Below are 22240 nucleotides of genomic sequence, written 5' to 3'. Positions count from 1 at the left end.
TTCTTGTTGACCATCCTCGAATCTACCACCTTTTTTTTTCTTGATAGTCTTTTTTTAAGTTTATAGGTATATAAGCATTTCTTTAGCTACATTGAATATAGCAAATTATAGCTTTGATGCTGAAGGCGCCATGGTTACTGCGATACTGTTGGTTTCGCGACACTAATTTTTTAACGAAACTACTTTCGCATATATCGAAACTACTTTCGTGAAACTGAGCTCAACATGCATGACACTAATTTCGTAATGTAAACTCGGCATAAACTGCATCGTACACATCCTGCAGCTAGATCCGTTATGTTCGAAACCCGTACATAGATTGTTTCAGCGCTTTCATTAGATCAGTCTTCAGCTTCAGTCGGTTTCACGAAGCCAAACAGGGGTGTTGTGTCGTTCAGAGCAGGACAGATATAGTAAGCAACCTTATTTGTTTTTATAATTTTTAATTCTAAAATTCATCTTAAAAGTACATTTCGTAAATAAATTCCGTTTTTTTTATTACAATTTTCGAGAATCATACTTTTTTCTAGGTTTAGATTTTGGATTGGTTTTTCACAGTTGTTTTTTGGTGACTTCAATAATTGCACTAATCCAATTGTAAATGTATTAAACCTCTGCTACGCAAGTGCTTGTACTAATATTTGAGTACCTACCGTGTTCCAAAAATAGATCGAAATCCCCCGAAGCTTTTTGTATTGGACGAGTTTAACAAGAAAATCATTGTGTAGCTTTGAGAATGAATTATAAAAATCATATTATCATATCATAAAATCATATTCCTATATATCTTAAATATGTTATAAGTGTTAAAATACTGATTGCAGTAGATCGCTATTCTGATAAGAAATTAGATTTAAGCTCAAAAACGAAAAAAAGCCTGACTGCCGTATTGAAAAATTTGTGACGCCCTTCCCAGAATTCTAGGCACAGTGCAGCAGGAGGCTCAATCGATTGGTAATATTGCATATAGTGAATTACTACAGTGCATATACAGCTACGCAAACTAGTTCGGTAGGGTTCCTGGTAATTCCAGGTGAATTCAAAGTTGGAAAAGGGTGGCGGCGCGCGCATTGCTCTCAGATTGGTCGGATAGTTTGATAGCGGTTAGGGCCGGCCTCTCTGAGAACAACACGAGTCAAAAGATACTCGGCAGTCGCTCCGGACCTCTCACAAAGGCAGTACATTCTCGTGTCGTCCAGAGACAGAGCGATCGCGACCTCACTCCGCATAAAAGTTTAAAATCTTCATCCAGGCGCTCTGTAAGAAATTTTATTCAATTTGCTTCTGTAAATTTAAATAGAGATAGTATTATTTTGTTTTTTTTTCGTTTAATGATGAAACGAAAGAGAAGTGGAGAAAAGATTGAAAGTGATACTAAAGTATTAGGTTGCCGAAAAAATTTAAGATCGTCGAAACGGCTGAATGCCACCGAACAATCAAGTAAAAACGATAACCTAAATGTTAATGTAAATTCGTTACCTCAAGAGAAAAACAGCGAAAAACAGTCTTTGCCTGTTTCGCTTCCTATAGAAATGTAAGTACATTTTACTAAAATATTTGCTGCATTTGCTATAAGTTGTTCAAGTATACATATGTCCCTTTTAAGAATTGATTTCCATTGCTTATGCACACTGGAATTACCGGAGGCACAACTAAGTAGCTGCCTATTACTACTAATACTAAAAAGTACACTTTAAATTACCTAAATAAACTTAACACTTAAGTAAAAGTAGTTTTAATCACATTTACGACCCGCGAAAATCAAAGTAATGCTACATTATACTAAGTATAAAATGTTAGTCCTTCGAGATGATGAATTCGGGTAGCAAAAATTAGCTTTTAAATTAAGTCTATTATTTTCAATACAGAGATTTGGATATTTATGTTCTTGTTGTAGATACGAAAAGTACTTGGAGAATAAAAAGAAAAAGATGTCTAGAGGACTTAAAGGGAAATCCCTTCCATACATAGACAATGATCCCGATTATGAACTACCGAAAGCTAAGAAACAGCGAACCAAAAAACCGAATAAACCAAACACGGATTATGCTATCATAGAAAATCCACAAAATGATGATGAACATTTCGACAATATTTATCGCACAAGTACAATCGTTGGCAGTAAATATCCACATCTTATGAACACCAATAAAGAAATAGCACTAGAAAATACCAAAATCAACGACGCCGGCTTACCAAAATTTTGCATACCTTATGAACAACCCAAATTTAAACTGCCACATAATCCAGTAGTAGTAGCACTGAGAGAAAAATACAAAATAAATCCAAATGTTAGAATCACGCAAACTAAATTTGAAGACCCGAAAAAGTCTAACGAACTGCCTTTAAATTGTACTGTTTTACAAAATGATGCCATTAATTTATCGGCAGGGAAAAGTGCTAATGAAAATTTAAGTGTTAACGCACTTAATTTAATGAAAACCAAAGATGCTGAAACCATCACCGATGACAATATTATTGTAAATGATGAAGAGAGAAACTTTATCGCATCTCTAAGGGCCAGCAATATAACGATATCAAGTTTATCTTCGTTATTGGCCAACAAAGATAGTGATGTCAATAATAACTCTAAAATTCAAAGAAACTATGAAGATATTTCAGAAACCATTGATTTACTGGACGATGATGATGACGGCGGTACACCTAACATTGATCCTAATGTATTGAAAATCTTAGAAGATCAGAGCGAAGCAAACAAAAGCTTTATCGGGCTTTTACTGAAAATTTTAACAAAGGGTCACATAATAGTAGCGAACGAAGTAGAGAGTATGCCGACAGAAATCATTCTGCAAAAACTTAATTTAGCAGGAGTCGATGTACTGAAACTTATAGAGCTATTAAAAGTATGCCTTCAGGAGTATTTGGAGTCAAAAAATAAAACCCGTCAGCAGCCGCTTGTTGCAAATAAATCAACAGAGACTGTTCCAAATATTGATATAAGAACAATTCTAAACCCCCCGAATTTCCAACTTACGACATCAGTAAACGATGGTGGCTATTCATCTTCTGTTAGTACGCAGACAAACGAACCTGCTCTACAAGCTCAGGTCAAGAGCGTCTCCCAGCCACACTGCCCCTCACAAGACGTGCATTCAATGATTTGTCGACCCAACCAACAATATAATTACTCGCAGCAAACAAATCAAAACACCAATACCGTACAACAACCATCTCAGATCGTTGCACCACGTCAGACTCCTTTCGCAATGCCACATATTCAGGCAGTCATGCCGCAGAAAAATTTTGCAAGTGCGATTACTAATTTCCCCGCTATTCCTGCACAAAATATTCAAATTAATTCATCGCAACCACTTCCGCAAAACCAGAACAATTTCCAGCTACCGCAGAATCAAACTGAATCGGTTAATCGGCCATATTACAACACGCAGGGCTCAATGGATTACTCTTACCAGGTAAACAAACAACCATAATGATTTTGTCAATTTTACCAAATATGATGAATTTTTAATCAGGTGATTATAGTGTTCTGTTTTGTTTGTAGAATTCACAACAGAAACAAGGATCCGGTAGAAGAAGTTCGCAAGAAGTTTATAACTCCAACAATAACAATCCTTCTCTCCGATACGGCGGCCAGGGTCGCCCTCGTCAAAGCTTCAATCCGTGCAATAACGCAATGCCTCACATGGGTAATTACTCCGACCGTTATAATCAATACAATAATGTTACGGCGGTGACAGAATCATCGTATTCACACATGATAAGACACCAAAACTCAGTCGATCCGAGGTTTAATTCGTCACAAAATGCAATGGGTTTCTATAATCAGATGGATAATTATGCTTGCAATAATACAAGCAATGTACAATAGTTTGAGTTTCCATAAAATATATTTGAGTTAGAGGAGAGAGCAGATAATGTGTTGTTGTTGTTGGTGCTCACGTGAACCCTGATTAGGATCATTGAAACCTTTGGCTTGCCTTCACTGGCCGTCCAAAAATGTACGTGTAAATAACGGACTGAGGGGCAAAAATCTGGCACTAATTCTATAACCTGTATTTAACTTTTTCGTTTTTACATTTAGTGTCGTGACGCTTTGTAACTAATTATGACGTCACTCTACTAAGTTGTCAGTGTTGAGTATTGTAATGTTACTCGAATGTTAACGTCTAGTAGAAATGAGCAAAGTATGATATTCTAATAAAAAAACGTGTTATTGTATGTAAATTATAACAGTGTTCATTTAAAGAAGTACTATAAAAAATATATAAATGAATTTACTAACTAGAAAATCTAAGGACGTTTAAAATGAGTGAAGTTCAAATTAAGAAAGAAAAAATATTCTGCAAATATTTTTGGAACCCGATTTACATTAAAAAAAAGCTGTTGATACTTATGAAGATATTGGTACAAAACAGATTAAAAGAAAGTTAAAATTCTCAAAACATAATTTTAAACTCAAAGTCAATTTTTAAAAATCAACGTTCAATAGATTTATAATTAAAACAAACTTTAACCGTTTGATCTTGCGTGTGTTCATTTTATTATTTCTAACAATTCGAATATTTTAAAATTTCGCGGTCACGGCATCATCATCATCATCATTCCTTCCTATTACCCTCTGCTGGGGTGTAGGGCTCGAATCAAATTTTTCCATTTACATCGGTCTTGGGCAGTCTGTTCTAGCTCCTCCCACGTCATGCCCAAGACCCGTAGCTCCTGCTCCACCGAGCGACGCCAAGTTGTTCTGGGGCCTCTCTTCCTCTTGCCAGACACTTTCCAGGTCAGTGCTCTCTTTGATAGGTGGGTATCGGGCTTTCTGAAAATGTGACCAATCAAATGCCACTTCCGCGTAAGGATCTTACGTGATCGCGGTCATGGCAATTTTATTAAGTGAATTTTATTAGATTCAACAGAATTCGATTAAATTTTTTTCGAAAACTTTGCAACATTGATATCTGTGCCTAAAAGTTCATTATAAATAAGTAGTAAATACATGGGTAGTTAGTAGACTTTCACAACTTTGAAAAAGAAAAAAAAAAACGTTATAATAACATAATATTTTAATGGGAAATTGATCTGAATTGACACCTTGTAAAGTTAATAGTCGTTAATACTTCACAGGAGGCTTTGGTTGTGATATTATTGAAGGGCGGGCGATATATGGTGTGTGAGTGGTTACAACAAAACCATACGTTTAGCCATTGTCACACCGAATCTTGACGTGTAATATTAAAACACACAATCGATAGACAGAGACAGAGAGTTAGCTATATAACAGTAGTGGAATAAAAAAAAATATAAAAAAAAAATAAAAAAAAAGTAGTTTATAGATAGATGTTGTTTTAACTTCAGATTTATAAATGTCTGTAGATACAAAAAAAACCATAAAAAACAAACAAAAAAAAAACAAAAAAAAAAAAAAACAAAAAAAAACAAAAGAAAAAAAGAAGAAAAAAAATACAAATTTAGTACTTTTAGCACATATTATATACTACATTTTCAAGAAGATCTTGTAGGCTCTATATAAAGTATATTTTTTTAAATTGGAAAGTTTCGGTGAGTGCATTTATTTTTCGTATGTCAAGAGAGCCTCATATCGAACGTGTTTTAAATATAGTATAATAATAGTCTATACTAATATTATAAAGAGGAAAGATTTGTTTGTTTGTTTGTTTCGAATAGGCTCCGAAACTACTGGACCGATTTGAAAAATTCTTTTTCTATTAGAAGCCGACATTGTCCCTGATGAACATAGGCTACTTTTTTTATTTATTTTTTTATTTTTATTTTTTTTGTTTCATGTGTGTTTTAATGTTTCCGAAGCGAAGCGAGGGCGGGTCGCTAGTCTTGATTAAGAATCTCAAACAGTGCCACTTGTCTTTTCAGGAATTTTTTTCACTTCAGCAAATATTTTTCAATAGATCACCGTTTTTAGGCAAGAATTAAATACGCTGTGCTTAGTGAAATACCAATAATTATATTTAATTCTTTGGCATGACCACAAAGTATTAAAAATTAAATACAGAAGCAATTAAAAAAAATCTCTAAAAGATATACTAACGAAAACCTAAAATAAAATTAATTACTTTTATCATGAACTAATGGAGACGAGCTTACAGTTCACCTGGTCGTAAGTGGTAACTACTGAGGGGTAATTCCTAGAATGCAGTTAACTTGCTAAGTGTTATTAAATCTAATTGGTAGCGTGACATATCATAACGAGTAGGAACCAACGGATGGAGTTCATAATGTTTGTTGGCACAGTTGGGCGAGTGTTTTCACGACCAATTGATGTAAGCGATACACATAGATACGACAGCACTGAAATGACGGCCCGCCTTGGACCTGTGTGCTTAGTGCGAGCTTTTTAACGTTCTCGATAGCGTAAAAGTTAACTCCAATTTGTATGGAGTTGGGACGTTTATTTACGTTTGCCGCTACGGGCGCTGTTCCAACTCCATATAAATTTGAGTTAACTTTGACGCTATCGAGAACGTTAAAAAGCTCGCACTAAGCACACTGACGTATCGATTGCATTCCAATAATAATTTAACTTTTAAAATGAATTTTGCTTGGCGTGTTACATTTAATGAATTTATTGTTTTTGCTATCAGTATTACTGGCATTTGATTGTTTAGTACATTGCGTGCACAGTTTATAAAACATATTAAATTTACAATCCCATTTTTCCGCGGAATGCGCTAAAAAGCAATCTTATACCCCTTCAAAATGTAAATAGACAAACAAGAGAAGCACGGATGTTTGGTGGCTTAAGCCGAGCGTTTTATTTTTAGATTGTAAGTGAAGAAGCAATGCGAATTGCGAAATGACTGGGGAAAAGCTTTAAAATACGCTAAAGAGACCATTTTCAGCAAAAAATTTTAAATTTACTGAAATGGTCTCGTTTCGGAATCCACCAGCGCGGACGCGCGTTGCTCCCACGTAACTTTTTGGTGGGTTCCAGTCCTTAGGACGTTTTCGTCATTTAGATTGGTAGTAGTAGCGTTTTTTCATAAAATTAGCCTTTAGTATGTTTTCATATAAACAGCTATCAATGATTTTTGTTTAGGATTTTAATTTTTTTTTCGTCAGCAATTATCCGATACTAGAAATGTGCATATCTTGTCAGCAATTAAATAAGTCACTTGATAAGCGTAACGCGTTTGTCAAATGACGACTTAATAATAATAATAAATAATTAACAATAAAGTAACTAATAACGATTTCTTTTCCGAGAATCGATGTGAAATACTTTTATCTACATATGTACTTTAAACTTCAAATATTAGCGGATCAAATTTAGTACAAAATGTGTTAGAATATCGTATTTTGCTCTATTTGATTAGTGACGATTGTTGTGAAGTTGATAATAGAAAAGTGTATGAATGTTTCAAACAGTTCTTTTTGTGATCGGAAGAAGCCTTTGGCGTGACGATGGAAGGAACTCTGACGTCAATGTATCGAACTTGCTCGTTATAATACGAGATTTTTAATGTGATTCTTTTCATAGAAAAACACGAAGAAGGGTGTTAGAAACATGGCTCGTTTTTGAGTGGAGGAAAGACAAAGTCTAATTTGCGTTTTTATTAAGTGTATCCGATGCATTATATTTGTTTTTTTCTTCTTACTTGGACTTGTGTTATTGGTATGGGGGTTGGAGTTTAAAAGTCGAAGTGTGAGGTCGATTGACAAATGTATCTATTGGTACATATATGTATATTATATATATATCGACAAACTCGATCATATTTCGAACGTATTACAAGTATATGGCTTTTTTTTTTCGCGTGGGCGGGAGGAAATCTTCGTGGATACCCAAGGGCCCGGGCCAATGGGCATGCCCGACTCCACTGAGAAAGTGTCTCAGTAACCTACGGACTAAAACCTGGTTATCTGTCCCTTTTTATTATGGGACAACTTTTATCCCTGTGTTAGTTATTAGCCACAATTATCTCGCTGTGAGCTTTCGACCTTGATAACCTAAGGGGATTTTAATGGGCTTAATGTAACCATACATTTTATTCGGTGTACATTATGTAGTTTCAAATTTACATAATGTATCTGTACTAATATTTTGGGATTTGACGCCGTCACATACCTATGGGATATATACCAAAGTATCGGTCCTCTCAGTGAAATAATCTTTGAAAAAAAAAAGAGCTATTTTAAATTGTTGTCAGGCAAGTCATATAAATATAATCAAAAGGCTTTGCGTGTTAACAATTAATAAACCTTTGAACGTGTAAAACACTTTTATAGGGATCTTTAATCTTCATTAAAGTAGTTGGATTAGTTATGGTGTCACAGTTTTGGGAAAACGACTTAAAAGCAAGTTCATTTAATGGAAGTAATAATACGATTGATCGCGATTTCGGACTGTAAAGATCAATAATACAATCAGTTTGATTTTGTGTTCGTCGTTATGTGGAACTATCAATAGGTTTGTATCTTTAATATTAAAATGATCTGTGTTTAAAGTTTAAATTTCTCAATTCAATTACATGAGAACAATTCTGTATCAAGCAACTAAATTGATTAACGCTAAGAAGTATCTAATGGTCGCAAAAGGATGTGGTTTTAAAAATACTTACGGGCGAAGGGATTTGGATTTCATGCTTCAATTGCAAGGCAGTTGATATGATACTCTATTCCTTACGTCAATGCGTTCTTTTTGCCTAAAAATCAAATGTCGATTTACGTCAGGATATTTTGTGTTGTAAATTATGAAGATTATCTGAAATGTATGTGGTTACTTCGCGATGATATCGTAAATACTGGCTAGATCAAGTTGCAGATTGAGGACGTGACATATAAGGATTTTAATTGACTGTGCGTTAAAAGTAGGCGTAGCTTGTTATTGATTCTAGTATCAGAAATGATCTCATAAAAATATTTCATAGTTCGTAGTGTGTGCTTAATGTATTTAATGTTGTATTCGATGTCTGTGTTAAACAATAATTAGTTATAAGCGGTAGACCGCTGTATTGCGCGTGCGCAAGGCTTACATGCTATTGTTAAGAACATTAATTTTGACAGGCCTAAGTTAGTTTCAAGTTAAAAACGGACGAGAAGCAAGCAAAAGCTTTTCACTTTTGATTTTCATTTTCGATTGGTTCTTGTTCGCTTCATTCATTGAATAGGTGCTAGTGGCAATTTCTAAGTCTGTATTGTCTAAATCATAATTACCTGAAGGTATGAAAACAAATTGATGGAGTCGGATTTTTTTTTCTCTGACTCTCGCGTCAGAGATTAAGATAAAATAGAGAGGTAGGGTTAGAGTTACAACACTAAGGCTTAAAGAATGAGGGTGCTGTCTTATTGACGTTTAGATGGAATGAAAATCGGACTGCTATAGGTTGTGGTAAGCACATAATTAAAATGGTCAAAGGTAATGTATAAATGGAATGCAATATTGATTTGTATTCTCCGGTAGCGAGTATTTGGAATGTGTGCATGTCTTTAGACAGTGGTTGTGTCTGTGCTTGTGTGCCTGCGTAATGTTGTGCTTGAACAGAAAACACCGAATCCGACTTAGAAGAACAGGTAAAACAACTTAAAGATCTAACAATACAGCTGATATGCGTATAATGATATTGGGTACTCCAGAATAAATAAACAATAAAAGACTTAATTGCTTTTTCTGTTATGTGTATAATGAGAAAACAAAATTAAAAAGCCCTTAATGTAATAAAATTTGTATTTTTAAACAAACTAAACTTTCTTTTTACTGAATGTCAAACTTCACTTAATGACATATAAGAAAAATCCTTTTTAGAAAACTACAGAGTTTTAGACTATGAAGGTTTTTCTTTACATGCGTATTCAAGTAAAAACCGAAATGGGAATTTAACTGGAATAGGTTTAATCACGAAAAAGAAACGGGCATCTATCGAGTAATTTTCGCTTGCTGACTCTTTGTGTGGTAATAAATGTGGTAATAAATGTTTTTCATTGCGCGTACAAATATATCAGAATAAGGTAGATATTTTTTTCCTAAATATTTTAGTGTTTTGAAACGTTTATAATTTTGGGTTCTTTCTTGGTGAATCCTATAAACAGTGTTACAATAATAATACATATTTTGAGTAATAATTATTGGAACGAAGTTCCTTATCGCGCGTTGTGAAAGGGGGCTAGACGGAAAAAATTCTTACGAAAAGTTGTCACGACACTTTTTAGATCCGTCATTCTGACCAATCAACGTGTAGGCGCTTATCGCGTGACATTGTTCGTATCCGATTGGTCCGCGTAATGAGTAGTTAGTCGAGATAGCGTTTCAACAATAGTAATTTAGTTCATAGTATTGTTTTTTTCTTCTTCATAATGCCGTAATTTATTATTATAACTTTAAAAAAAAATTACAATTCCTTCACTAATTAATCGAAAGGAACTTCGTTCCATCCGGGTGTCCCTTGACACCTCTGAAGTTTTTAATTCAAATTTTGTTTGTCCGACCGAGACAAAATTACGATTCTCATGTATGTACTTTATCAGTATTTGAAGTGTCCATGTTTATTTTGATATTCTTTCTAAGTATATAAAACCTTTGATCATTAATTTAAGTAAGTAATTGGAAATTATATTTAATGTGTTACATATGAGACATATTTTGTCTGTGCAGTAAGTATAATATCTTTTTTGAATTAAGTCTTTTACTAAATGTGTAGTCACTAAAATTAATATTTACATGTCTGTGAACCTGTTTATTGTGTCATTTTTAACGAGTATTTTAACGAGTATACCTAGTCTATATCTAGTCTGTGGAATATATATTCAATTTATTATGTACTTCGTATTTTTAAGGTAGTCTGTAATTCATGGAAATACGTGAGTTTTTTGTTGTTACTTTTATAATTTATAATTAAATTAAACAGTGTTTAGGTTGTTTTTTAATGTATTTATAACAAATACAGGATGCAAGGGAACGACACACGAAGTTGAAGTGGTTTTATGAATGTTGTATTCATTTAAAAACTAAGGACAACATTGTGCATAACAGGCGGGGTAATTGCAATTACTCCATTGCATGTGTGTTTACTAATAGCAGATTAAATCAATTATATTTTTAATGTACTGTGATCAGACAAATGACGTTTGATTGTAATAAAACAATTCGCGAAGTATGAAGGTGAAGATTTTTGTAAATGAAAACCTTTCCGTTTACGACTTTTTCGACCTAATTATTATAATCTAATTTAGTATAAATTATTATACTAAATTGGAATGTAATAACCTTGACCTTAAGAGGAAAAAAATATGAATAGTATTGCAAAGTTAATTTTTTTTATTGTTTTGATCAGTGGACGAGCTCACAGCCCACCTGGTGTTAAGTGGTCACTGGAGTCCATAGACATCTACAACGTAAATGCGCCACCCACCTTGAGATATAAGTTCTAAGGTCTCATTATAGTTACAACCGCCGCCCCACCCTTCAAACTGAAACGCACTACTGCTTCACGGCATAAATAGGCAGGGCGGTGGTACCTACCCGCACGGACTCACAAGAGGTCCTACCACCAGTAATAAGTTACGCTAAGCTAAGCTTACATTTTATGCATATAAATGTTAACTTATCGTTTAAAGATCATATAGTATTAGTCCGCTGAGTTTCTTACTAGGTCATGATTTCGATCCGGTGATAAATGCACTCGCGAAGCCTTGAGCTATTCGTCTTCCTTCGGCGGCGTTTGAGCTATTTTTAGCAAACTCTCTGCATAAAATTTCTATTTCATCGAAGAGTAAATTATATTTTACTCGCTATTTTTGACGTTGCCTCACAATGATCAACTACCACTTAATGCTCTTCTTCTTCGACTTCGAGAAGGGTTCCCTCACGTATCCTGTTTGTTATATATTATTTATTACAGTTATTAAAAAAAATTACAGGGATTTCGTGTATTTGAGAAATCACGTATTGAATTTTACCATATTATTTTACTGTAGCAAAATCTCTATAAAATGTCTAGTTTTCGAATTCAACCCAATTTTACATTTAACTATTGATAAGTATTTATTTCGTTGGTGTTACAATATAATCGGTGTCATAATAAATGTTGTGTCAAAAATTCGTTTTTCAATGTTGACCTATTTTTGTACAAAAATCAGTGTTCGTGTTTTAATGGCTCGAAATGGGAAACATGTAAGTCTTAAGGCAATATCCATCATATCCATAGATTGGCATAGATCTATGGTGCATCAGAGATAGGATCTTCCTACCGGCATACATTCAAATATACAATACAAGTACCAAATTCACAGGTGATGTTCGATATATTATATTGTATTTGTTTTTTTTTTATTGCTTAAGTGGATGGACGAGCTCACAGCCATCCTGGTGTTGTGGTTACTGGAGCCCATAGACATCTACAACGTAAATGCGCCACCTACCTTGAGATATAAGTTCTAAGGTCTCAGTATAGTTACAACGGCTGCCCCGCCCTTCAAACCGAAACGCATTACTGTTTCACGGCAGAAATAGTCAGGGTGGTGGTACCTACCCGTGCGGACTCACAAAAGAGGTCCTACCACCAGAAAATATTTGTATAATTGGATTTCCCCAAAACAATTTGCAACGACTATTTCCTATTCCTTAACTTACCCACATGTTCTAACCGTCGCAGAGCGCGTCCGAAGATTGCCGAAGCATCGATGTCAGACGCGTCTTAAATGTAAACTAATTGGTGGAAAACTATCAACGTGAACATCATGCCGTCAGCCGTCATGTCTTCACTAATTTGCCATTACTATGTAATTTTATCGTCACTCGATTTGGATTTATTTGGGGTTTGCGACCGGGCCCTATTATTAAGTAATTTCATTGTCACTTGATTTGGATGTATTTGAACACCGAACAAAGAAAAAACAAAAACTACCTATCAAAACAAAGTCTCGATATTGCAGAGATCTTTCTCCATGATAGAGACGACCTATTATAATTGCGTTACGGGGTTTACACTGTCTAAATATTCCATAAGTCATACAAATTTGCGGCGAAGCGGTCACGCGTACCCCTATGAAGGGTGTGATAGTACAGGACAAGCTATCTTTGGGTGTCTGGGCTCCGGTTAATACTTACGAGGGGTGTTCAATAAATAGTGAAAATGCGATACAATTTTCTTTGGAATGAAAAAAATACTGGCAGGCATAGCTGAGACATAAACTATATAATAAAAAAGGCAATCAATTGTCTTTTGTTTTTTAAAAATAGAAGTAATTTGTTTGCGTCATGTCGGAACATGTTCTCAGAAGGGAATAAAATTGAAATTTGCACGGCTATTGCTATTTTGTTTATTATTATACGGCTATTGCTAGTTTGTGCGGGTATTTTGACTACGGAACTGGTAAAGCAAGATTTGAGAAGTTGAGCGTTGGTGTGTTGAGTTCAAGCGCAAAAAAACTTCTATTAACGACGACCCCCGCACGGGACGCCCTACATCGATAGTGACTGAACAAATGATTAAAATAGTTGAAAACATTGTCTTGGCGGATCGTCCTGTTACTGTTTTAACATACCAGAATAAATGAATGCCTATAAGAAGTGTCCATAATATTCAACACACCCAAACTCTGTATAATACCAACGTCGTGTTTGTCGGCCGAGAACCTCACATATAAACGTAGCTTAAAAACTAAAAAAATACGTTTATAAGTATGGCAAACCTTTTTCTTTTCGAGCCGGTGGCCGAATCTCTTAGATATAAAAAAAATTTACAGCAAGATCTTAACCGTTTTTTGGCTCGATTAATGACTATTCACGAAACATGGCTTCATTATTATAACTTGAAAACGAAAAAATAGTCCATGACTTGGAAGAGGGCGTCTTTTCCAACTCCGAAGAAATTTAAGGCGATTCCATCCGCCGGTAAGATTATGAGCTGTTTTTTCTTGGCCTGCCAAGGAGTGGTAATGCTCGAATACCTTAATCATGGAGCCACTATTTGGGACTTTGTACGCAGGAAAAATAACAAAGATTCTTGAGGAGATACACGAGCAACAGCGTTGCATGCCCGCTAAAGTTGTTTTGATTCAGCAAGATAACGCCACTGCATACAAGTCCAAATTTTGGTTCAAGAAGCTAGATTTGAATTGATGGAATGTCCTCTAAATTGATCGGACTTAGCTCCTAGTGATTTCTACCTATTTGCGCGGTTATAGCAACATCTCAAGGGCCATGAATTTTAAGATGATGAAACAGTAGTCACGCGGTACAAGATTTTTAAAGGAATTAGGAAGATTTTTTTTAAAGTTAATTTTAGGCCTAGAAAAAAGGTATACAAAGTCAAACAGATATAGGTACAAAGTATCAAGATAAGGAATTTATTGAATCAAAATGCAAGGTAGTCTAATAACCTAAATAAATGTACATATTATTATCCGCAACACGCTTCGTCAGATTATAAAGTCAAAGTATACATTTGAAGGTAACTACGTCGAAAAATAAAATACATAATTATAATAAAATTTAATTGCGTCATATTCATCAACATCTTTTTATTGAACACCCTTAATAACACTGGGCGATTTTTGAAATGTTCATCAATCAATGTTAAAAAAATCCGTAGTTATATTCGTATTTTCTCAACCAACCCTATAACTTCATCAGTTCTACTGATGAAGAATATCGATGTATTGATTCCACCGTACCTACTCCCGAGCTCTCGCAAAGCAAACCAATCGATTTGGTAAGAGAGTAGTTATTTCAACACAATTAGAACTTGTAGTATCAAGTACTCAAGTATCTGTAGTTAATCTCTGTCTAACTTAAGGCAGATCTCATTTAGTTTTGAACACAAAATAACAAAACAGAATAATAAAAGAATTTACGAAGCATAGACTCTCGCTCGGTTAAGCTGACATAGCCCTCTAATCTTAGGTAGGAAAAAAAGCATAGATACTCAACGTAGAGGGCAGTGATAAGGATAACAAACAAAATCAAGAAATCTTATGTAGAATTTATAATCAACTAATAATTCACTGGTGGTCGGATCTCTTGTTTCGCGGGTGGTAGGACCTCTTGTGAGTCCGCGTGGGTAGGTACCACCGCCCTGCCCATTTCTGCCGTGAAGCAGTAATGCGTTTCGGTTTGAAGGCTGGGGCAGCCGTTGTAACTATACTTGAGACCTTAAAGCTTATATCTCAAGTTGGGTGGCGCATTTACATTGTAGATGTCTATGGGCTCCAGTATCCACTTAACGCCAGCTGGGGTGTGTGAGCTCGTCCACCCATCTACGCAATAAAAAAAAAGTCATAATACTCTCTGATTATTTATAATTCATCTTATTTCAAGCGCACAATAATTATTTGTAGCAATTCTAATTGGCTCTTAATTGTTCTGAGAAAATAATATAATCTCACGTAGGTAGTTAAGCGCCTAAAATCTTTCCTGTTCTCGAATAACACAAAATCACATTTTGTCGGACTCGCATATCGCAGATCTCTTTGTGTCTAATAATTCCCAAACAAATAAATCACAAAAATATTCAACGCAAAAGGCTTTTCTTTATCCCGGTCCACACTATGAAACCCGTGAACAAATAGATATAAGAGAAAGCAGAAAACCTTTATTGAATGGAATAAAATTGATAAATTGTAAAAGGTTCGCAGAGTACTTAAAATTAATTTTGCTATAGAGTTGCATCACAAAGACCGAGCCAGCTAGCGACCCTGGGGTTGCCATGGTAACCGTGAGGTGCATCCTCGCCCGGGGCTCGCTGTATTTATGAATCTACGTATGTTGTTGATATGTCCAAACTTTAATGTCGGACTATGAATAAAAATTTCACGTCGCACATTTTAAAAAAAAAAACTTCAGAGGTGTCAAGGGGTACACGGATGGAACGAAGTTCCTTTCGATTAATTAGTGAAGGAATTGTAATTTTTTTTTAAGTTATAATAATAAATTACGGCATTATGAAGAAGAAATAAACAATACTATGAACTAAATTACTATTGTTGAAACGCTATCTCGAGAAACTGTACTCATTACGTGGACCAATCGGATACGAGCAATGTCACGCGATAAGCGCCTACACGTTGATTGGTCAGAATGACGGATCTAAAAAGTGTCGTGACAACTTTTCATAAGAATTTTTTCCGTCTAGCCCCCTTTCACAACGGGCGATAAGGAACTTCGTTCCAAAAAAAAATCGCAAAATCCTCTTGAGCTTTTTCAAAGTTTTCAATATAATCTTTAATTAGGTTTCGATTTGTTTTTCGTAATATCAGCTTTATTTTGCCGCAGATTGTCGTCAGATGGCAAGCCAGACATTTAGCGGAAAATCCTGATAATATTTGACTGACTCACCAAAAGAAGAAATTCATTATCAAATGTAACATGGTGGTTTATTTAAAAATATTTTATTGGCGTTCGGGAGTTTTGGTAGCAGGTATCATCACTCTGCTTATTTCTGCCACGAATTAATAATGCATTTCGGTTTGAAGCGTGGAACAGCCGTTATATTGTACAACTGAGACTCAAGCCTCATGTCTCAACGCGAGTGGCGGATTTATGTTTCGACGTCTATGGTCTCCGCAAATGCGTCCATCCGTCCATGATAAAAATAAAATATGTGAAAGTGTAACTGAGACAAATTTAAAAACTACACGTGTGATGTCCACTTATCGATATAAATTTATCGTCACTGTTTCAACGCTAGTCCTATTAACTGATGTTTCGTACCTGGTATATTGTCGCTGACAGAGAAATTACATGAAAGCCGCACGAATGATTATTGAATGTTTCAATAATCGTATTAACAGGCGACTTCCCTCGGACACAACCGGTCCACGGATGCTTTTATTCGGGTTTTTTTTTATTTATTTTTTATTGTCTTTGTAGGCAGACGGCCCACCTGGTGGTAAGTGGTTACCGTCGCCCACGGACTTCAGCAATGCCAGGAGCAGAGCCGAGCCGCTGCCTACTACCCTATACTTGTTTCGTTATGTTGAATGGCATATTTTTTCTTCACAGTCGTTTGCACTCTTGACGGAGTGATCGTGGTCATCAATTCTACTGGTAGTGTACTTCACAAGACATAGACATTCTGCGCGTACCTTTCTTGTGGACTCGTTGACACTTTCTTCGGACATGTGTCGCGACAGGGTGACTTTGTGATGCAAGTCATGATTGAGGGTACAAGACCGCGCCGCAGATTACAGTTACGATGGGCGGACCAACTAAAGGGAGCTCTAAGCGGTCCGGTTCGATAAGTGCACAAGAATGCCATGTACAGGATGTGAAAACAGAAACCTGTCGAGAAATTGCTTAACTAAAAAAATTTTGTGAGGCCGCTACGTAACGCTTAAACTGATTAAGGAGCATTATTGATATCTACAATTAGTTGTCAATCTTTTTAATTTGTGTTAGGGTAAAATTTTAAATTGGTATACCTATACAAAAATACGATAAGACCTCCCATTGCCCTTTTTTGTATTTAAAACTAAAAATAATGAAGGCCTTGGTTAGTTTTTTTTCCTACCTAAGCTGATGGCCTGGAGAGGCCATTTCAGCGTAACCCTAATAAGTAGGTGAGCTCACAGGGCTCAAACTTGACGACGTTGCTAATACTAGCCCTAGGAAGAGCAGTGCCTCGCAGAATCTACCACCGGATCGGAAACGCGACCCACTGAGAAGATCCGGCGAGAAACTCAGTGGGCTGTGTCTGTTAATTTACTTGCCGAGCCCTTCGTCGCAAGCAATTGTTTCGACGAGAACGAGGACCGAAGAACTTTATGATTTGTTGTTAAATAATGTGTAAAAATCAAATAAGTTATTAAAGATAATCATTTATTAAATTAAATTACGTATCTTTTCATTTAAAAGAAAATAATATCAAGTTTTAAATATTATTGTCGTTAATACTACAAACTAAACCAGAATATTTAAAACAAAATATTTATATAATATTCAACAAAATAATATTCAATTATTGTTCACGTCTCAACGCTTCAGAGAAACAATAGCCTTCGTGATGCGACTGACCATCGCACAGTGGGTCGATACTATGATTTGAGTGACTTAGGGACCAACTTTGTTTTTTAACAAAATTTTTTACGTAGATAGATAGAGCTCGTTAATCTCAATAATAATTGTTTTGGGCAAAAATTACAAAAACTTTATAGTTTGGTCAGGAAAATGTGTTTTGTGATTTTTTTGTATGGAGCGGGTCACATTAAATTAAATTCCTGCTAAGTACCGTGAGGTCCCGCTTTGAAACTTTATTTTTCTTACACCTTGTCTAGTCTACTATCATTTGATGCTTTGAACATGTGCATAAAGTTGCAACTCTGCCAAATAAATGGATCGAAAAAAATGAATAAATACATAGAATAAAAACCTTTATTTTTATTTTCGTAAGTGCTTTTAAGTTAAATTTGATATGGATTAGTAAGTACAAGCACGCAACAATACCCATAATTACATAATACCTAACAAAAATACATTTAGTAGGTCTCAACAGAGCGAAGCGGTACTTCACGCCTGGACAAAGACTTTTGCTTTATAAAGCACAAGTCCGGCCTCGCGTGGAGTACTGCTCCCATCTCTGGGCCGGGGCTCCCAAATACCAGCTTCTTCCATTTGACTCCATACAGAGGAGGGCCGTTCGGATTGTCGATAATCCCATTCTCTCGGATCGTTTGGAGCCTCTGGGTCTGCGGAGGGACTTCGGTTCCCTCTGTATTTTGTACCGTATGTTCCATGGGGAGTGCTCTGAGGAATTGTTCAGGATGATACCAGCATCTCGCTTTTACCATCGCACCGCCCGCCACCGGAGTAGAGTTCATCCATACTACCTGGAGCCACTGCGGTCATCCACAGTGCGTTTCCAGAAATCTTTTTTGCCACGTACCATCCGGCTATGGAATGAGCTCCCCTCCACGGTGTTTCCTGAGCGCTATGACATGTCCTTCTTCAAACGAGGCTTATGGAGAGTATTAAGCGGTAGGCAGCGGCTTGGCTCTGCCCCTGGCATTGCTGAAGTCCATGGGCGACGGTAACCACTCACCATCAGGTGGGCCGTATGCCCGTCTGCCTACAAAGGCAATAAAAAAAAAAAATTAATCAATCTCTCTAAGTATTATATATTTTGCTTCACCATTCGATCTTTAGATAAGAAGCCAAAAGAAGATTGTGTAAAACATCCTCATTAGTCGGCAGTCTACTTATCTTTCTAAAATAACAACTCTCTGTATATTTCCGAAAATCTTTATTGCGAGCTTCCGCTGCCTCTTCCGACAGTTTACCTATAGGAATGGCACGAAAGGCAAAGCTTTTTATTATTGTATATCACTGCCATGTGCCAACAATTTATGGATACTGGAAGGCATATAATACCAGGGATATAAATTAATATACAATTCTGCAGTATATCTACAAAACTTGGAAAAATTTGAAAGGTCCACGCGCTCTCCAGATGCAACAGTCTGAAGAATCACGTGAAACCTCTCTATTAAATCTTTACGTATTCCTGTTATGCGGGCTGTTCCTTCTGCATTCCTGAAAAATCTTCTGGCAGTATTGCCATCATTGGTTGTTCCTACTTCTTGCTTGACAACATCTATAAGTAAACCGTATTCCTTTTTAAACGCTTAAGGTATAGCGCTCTTTCTGATTGATATTTTTTCTTAGTCATCGCCCCTTGCAACTCCATTTCTTGAAGTACAAACGATTAGACGCACACAAAAAAATGTCTTTTAAAAAATAATCTCACAGGAAACTACATAGGATGAAAAAATTGTGAAGTAATAAAATTATATTTACCGATATGAAGTAAGCACTCCATGCGTCTTATCCAGGCATGTAAAGATGGCATTCCATACTGGAATATTTCTTCATTATTTTCTCTTTGATAAGCAAGTGACTCCAAAAAAGTCTGACGGTTTTGCTTTGCAAATATCACAGACAGCAGAAAATGTTTCTGAAAAATATGAGGTTATTTTGCCGTCTATCATCGTCATGTGCAATTGATGCTTAACTTCAACTTGTTTGATTTTTTATGGCTGAAGTCTTTCTATTTCTTCTGTTATGCTAGCTTTTATAATTGCCACTGTTGACTGCGTTTCTTTTATAAATTTAAACATTATTGGACGGCAACAAAAAGTTGATGAGGGTAGGTCGTTTTCCCAAACAATTGTTCCATCAAATTTCTGAAGACTTATAGGAACTAGACTGGTCAAGAAAATAGATGAATCATCAAACTCTGTTTCAGTCTTTTGTTTATAATTACTTTGACCTGGGGCTCTATCAAAGCCTATTTGCTTATAAGCAGTAGCTCTCTTGCCGAGTCCAAATCCGAAGTAATCACATTTAAAAGCCTATATACCGCCAAGCTTAGTAATGCTTGCATTTTAATAGCAGCTCCTTCTTCATTAATAATTACCTCGTCTTTCCCTGGATAACATTTGGTTTTTTCTTGCTTAATTTTATATTAAGAAGGGTATAAATCGGACCCATTTTCACTTGCTGCTTCTCTTTTTTATTTATATACTGCCCCTTACTTAATTTAAGTGAAACTAATAGTGCCTTATCGGGAGAATATGTACTACTTTTCACTTTACTTGTACTTAAACACTTCTTATCTTTTTCTAGATCTTCGGGGTGATTTGACAAATGGTTCATTATTTCTCCTACATATTCATTTCCAGTGTTTCTCAAACGAGCAACTGTAGTAGCTTTCATTTAATCCGGAGATAACGAAAGCGATTGGTAAATTTGTTCAATGTGCCTGGATCCCAATTCTTCAAAAGGTTTTCGAGGTGTAAAAGTAGATGTCGAGGCTTCTGTAGTACATTAGAGCGTGGTACATTTTCAACATCTTCAGTAATAGAAATCTCGAGCTTTTCCTGTACAGTGTTGATATCTTCAGGTATCATGCCTTCGGGCCAGTTTATTGCACATTCGAACTAATCACATTTTTTTCTTATAAACTGTGCTAACATGCGTCTACTTCGTTTCCATATTGCACTTATATTTGAACAAAAGTGCGTACAGAATTTTTGGGCTCAACACTTTTCTCTTCGGTCACGTTCATTTGATTTTGTAGGAATTGAAAGTTTTTTATTATCAGACAGTGACTGTAGTTGCTCTCTTAAAATCATAAATAATCCTAAATTGTTAATAAAATTATCAATTATAGCGGAAAAAGGAAGATCACGACGACAATCACAAGATGTTAGTAGTAGTACAAATAAACGAACATTAGTTAGTATATAATAAATATGGTCACTTTATACTTCCAGAGAGACACAAATGTTTACTATATTTTCTACTACCCAGCAATGGCTGCTTAACTAATTATCCTCAGTAAGTAATGTTAACTATCCTAATAATTACAGAGATTGATTAATTAGAGACCTACTAAATGTATTTTTGTTAGGTATTATGTAATTATGGGTATTGTTGCGTGCTTGTACTTACTAATCCATATCAAATTTAACTTAAAAGCACTTACGAAAATAAAAATAAAGGTTTTTATTCTATGTATTTATTCATTTTTTTCGATCCATTTATTTGGCAGAGTTGCAACTTTATGCACATGTTCAAAGCATCAAATGATAGTAGACTAGACAAGGTATAAGAAAAATAAAGTTTCAAAGCGGGACCTTACGGTACTTAGCAGGAATTTAATTTAATGTGACCCGCTCCATACAAAAAAATCATAAAACACATTTTTCTGACCAAACTATAAAGTTTTTGTAATTTTTGCCCAAAACAATTATTATTGAGATTAACGAGCTCTATCTATCTACGTAAAGAAAAATCTTAAAAAACAAAATTGGTCCCTAAGTCACTAAAATCATAGTATCGACCCACTGTGCATCGCCTCGTTAGGGAGAGTATCAATACACACGTGTTTTGACTACGTATTTAACAAACATATTAATATGTTTGTGTAGTAGTATCGTCGGATGCAAGTCGATGCCTACACACTGAATGCACACCGTGAATAAACCATCAAATTAGAGGCTTGCCGTAACAATGGCGCGGCGAAATTGTAATTATAATTTAAAGGGCTTAATGGAGATATTGATTGGAATTTGCAAGGAGATTTTGGTGATTAATTTTGTATTTCTCGACTATTGCAGTTTCGAGCAAAATTTGATTATTGTTTAAAAGATTTTGGAAAACTGTTTGTGTTGATTAATTATGTATTGAATTATTTTTTTAAATACGTTTTTGTGTGCTTTACTACATTTTCTGATTACTATAAATAAACAATGAAGACAAATTAACTTCTCTTCTTTATAAAAGAGTTTTCTA

The 22240-nt window shown here is 35.4% G+C and overlaps 1 protein-coding gene across 1 annotated transcript; it reads left to right on the top strand.

Annotated features, from left to right (window-relative positions):
- The first annotated feature begins 455 nt into the window (after positions 1-455).
- Positions 456-12047, top strand: LOC105841759 (GATA zinc finger domain-containing protein 14). Its single transcript, XM_012691188.4, has 3 exons — positions 456-1534; positions 1898-3434; positions 3524-12047. Exons 1-3 carry the CDS (start codon positions 1332-1334, stop codon positions 3848-3850), a joined length of 2067 nt encoding a protein of 688 aa, XP_012546642.2. The 5' UTR covers positions 456-1331; the 3' UTR covers positions 3851-12047.
- The last annotated feature ends 10193 nt before the right edge of the window (positions 12048-22240 follow it).

The sequence above is a fragment of the Bombyx mori genome, chromosome 8, assembly GCF_030269925.1.
Source record: "Bombyx mori chromosome 8, ASM3026992v2".
Lineage (NCBI taxonomy): Eukaryota > Metazoa > Arthropoda > Insecta > Lepidoptera > Bombycidae > Bombyx > Bombyx mori.
Note: the sequence above shows the minus strand (reverse complement) of the source record. Positions and strands in the feature narration are given on the sequence as shown.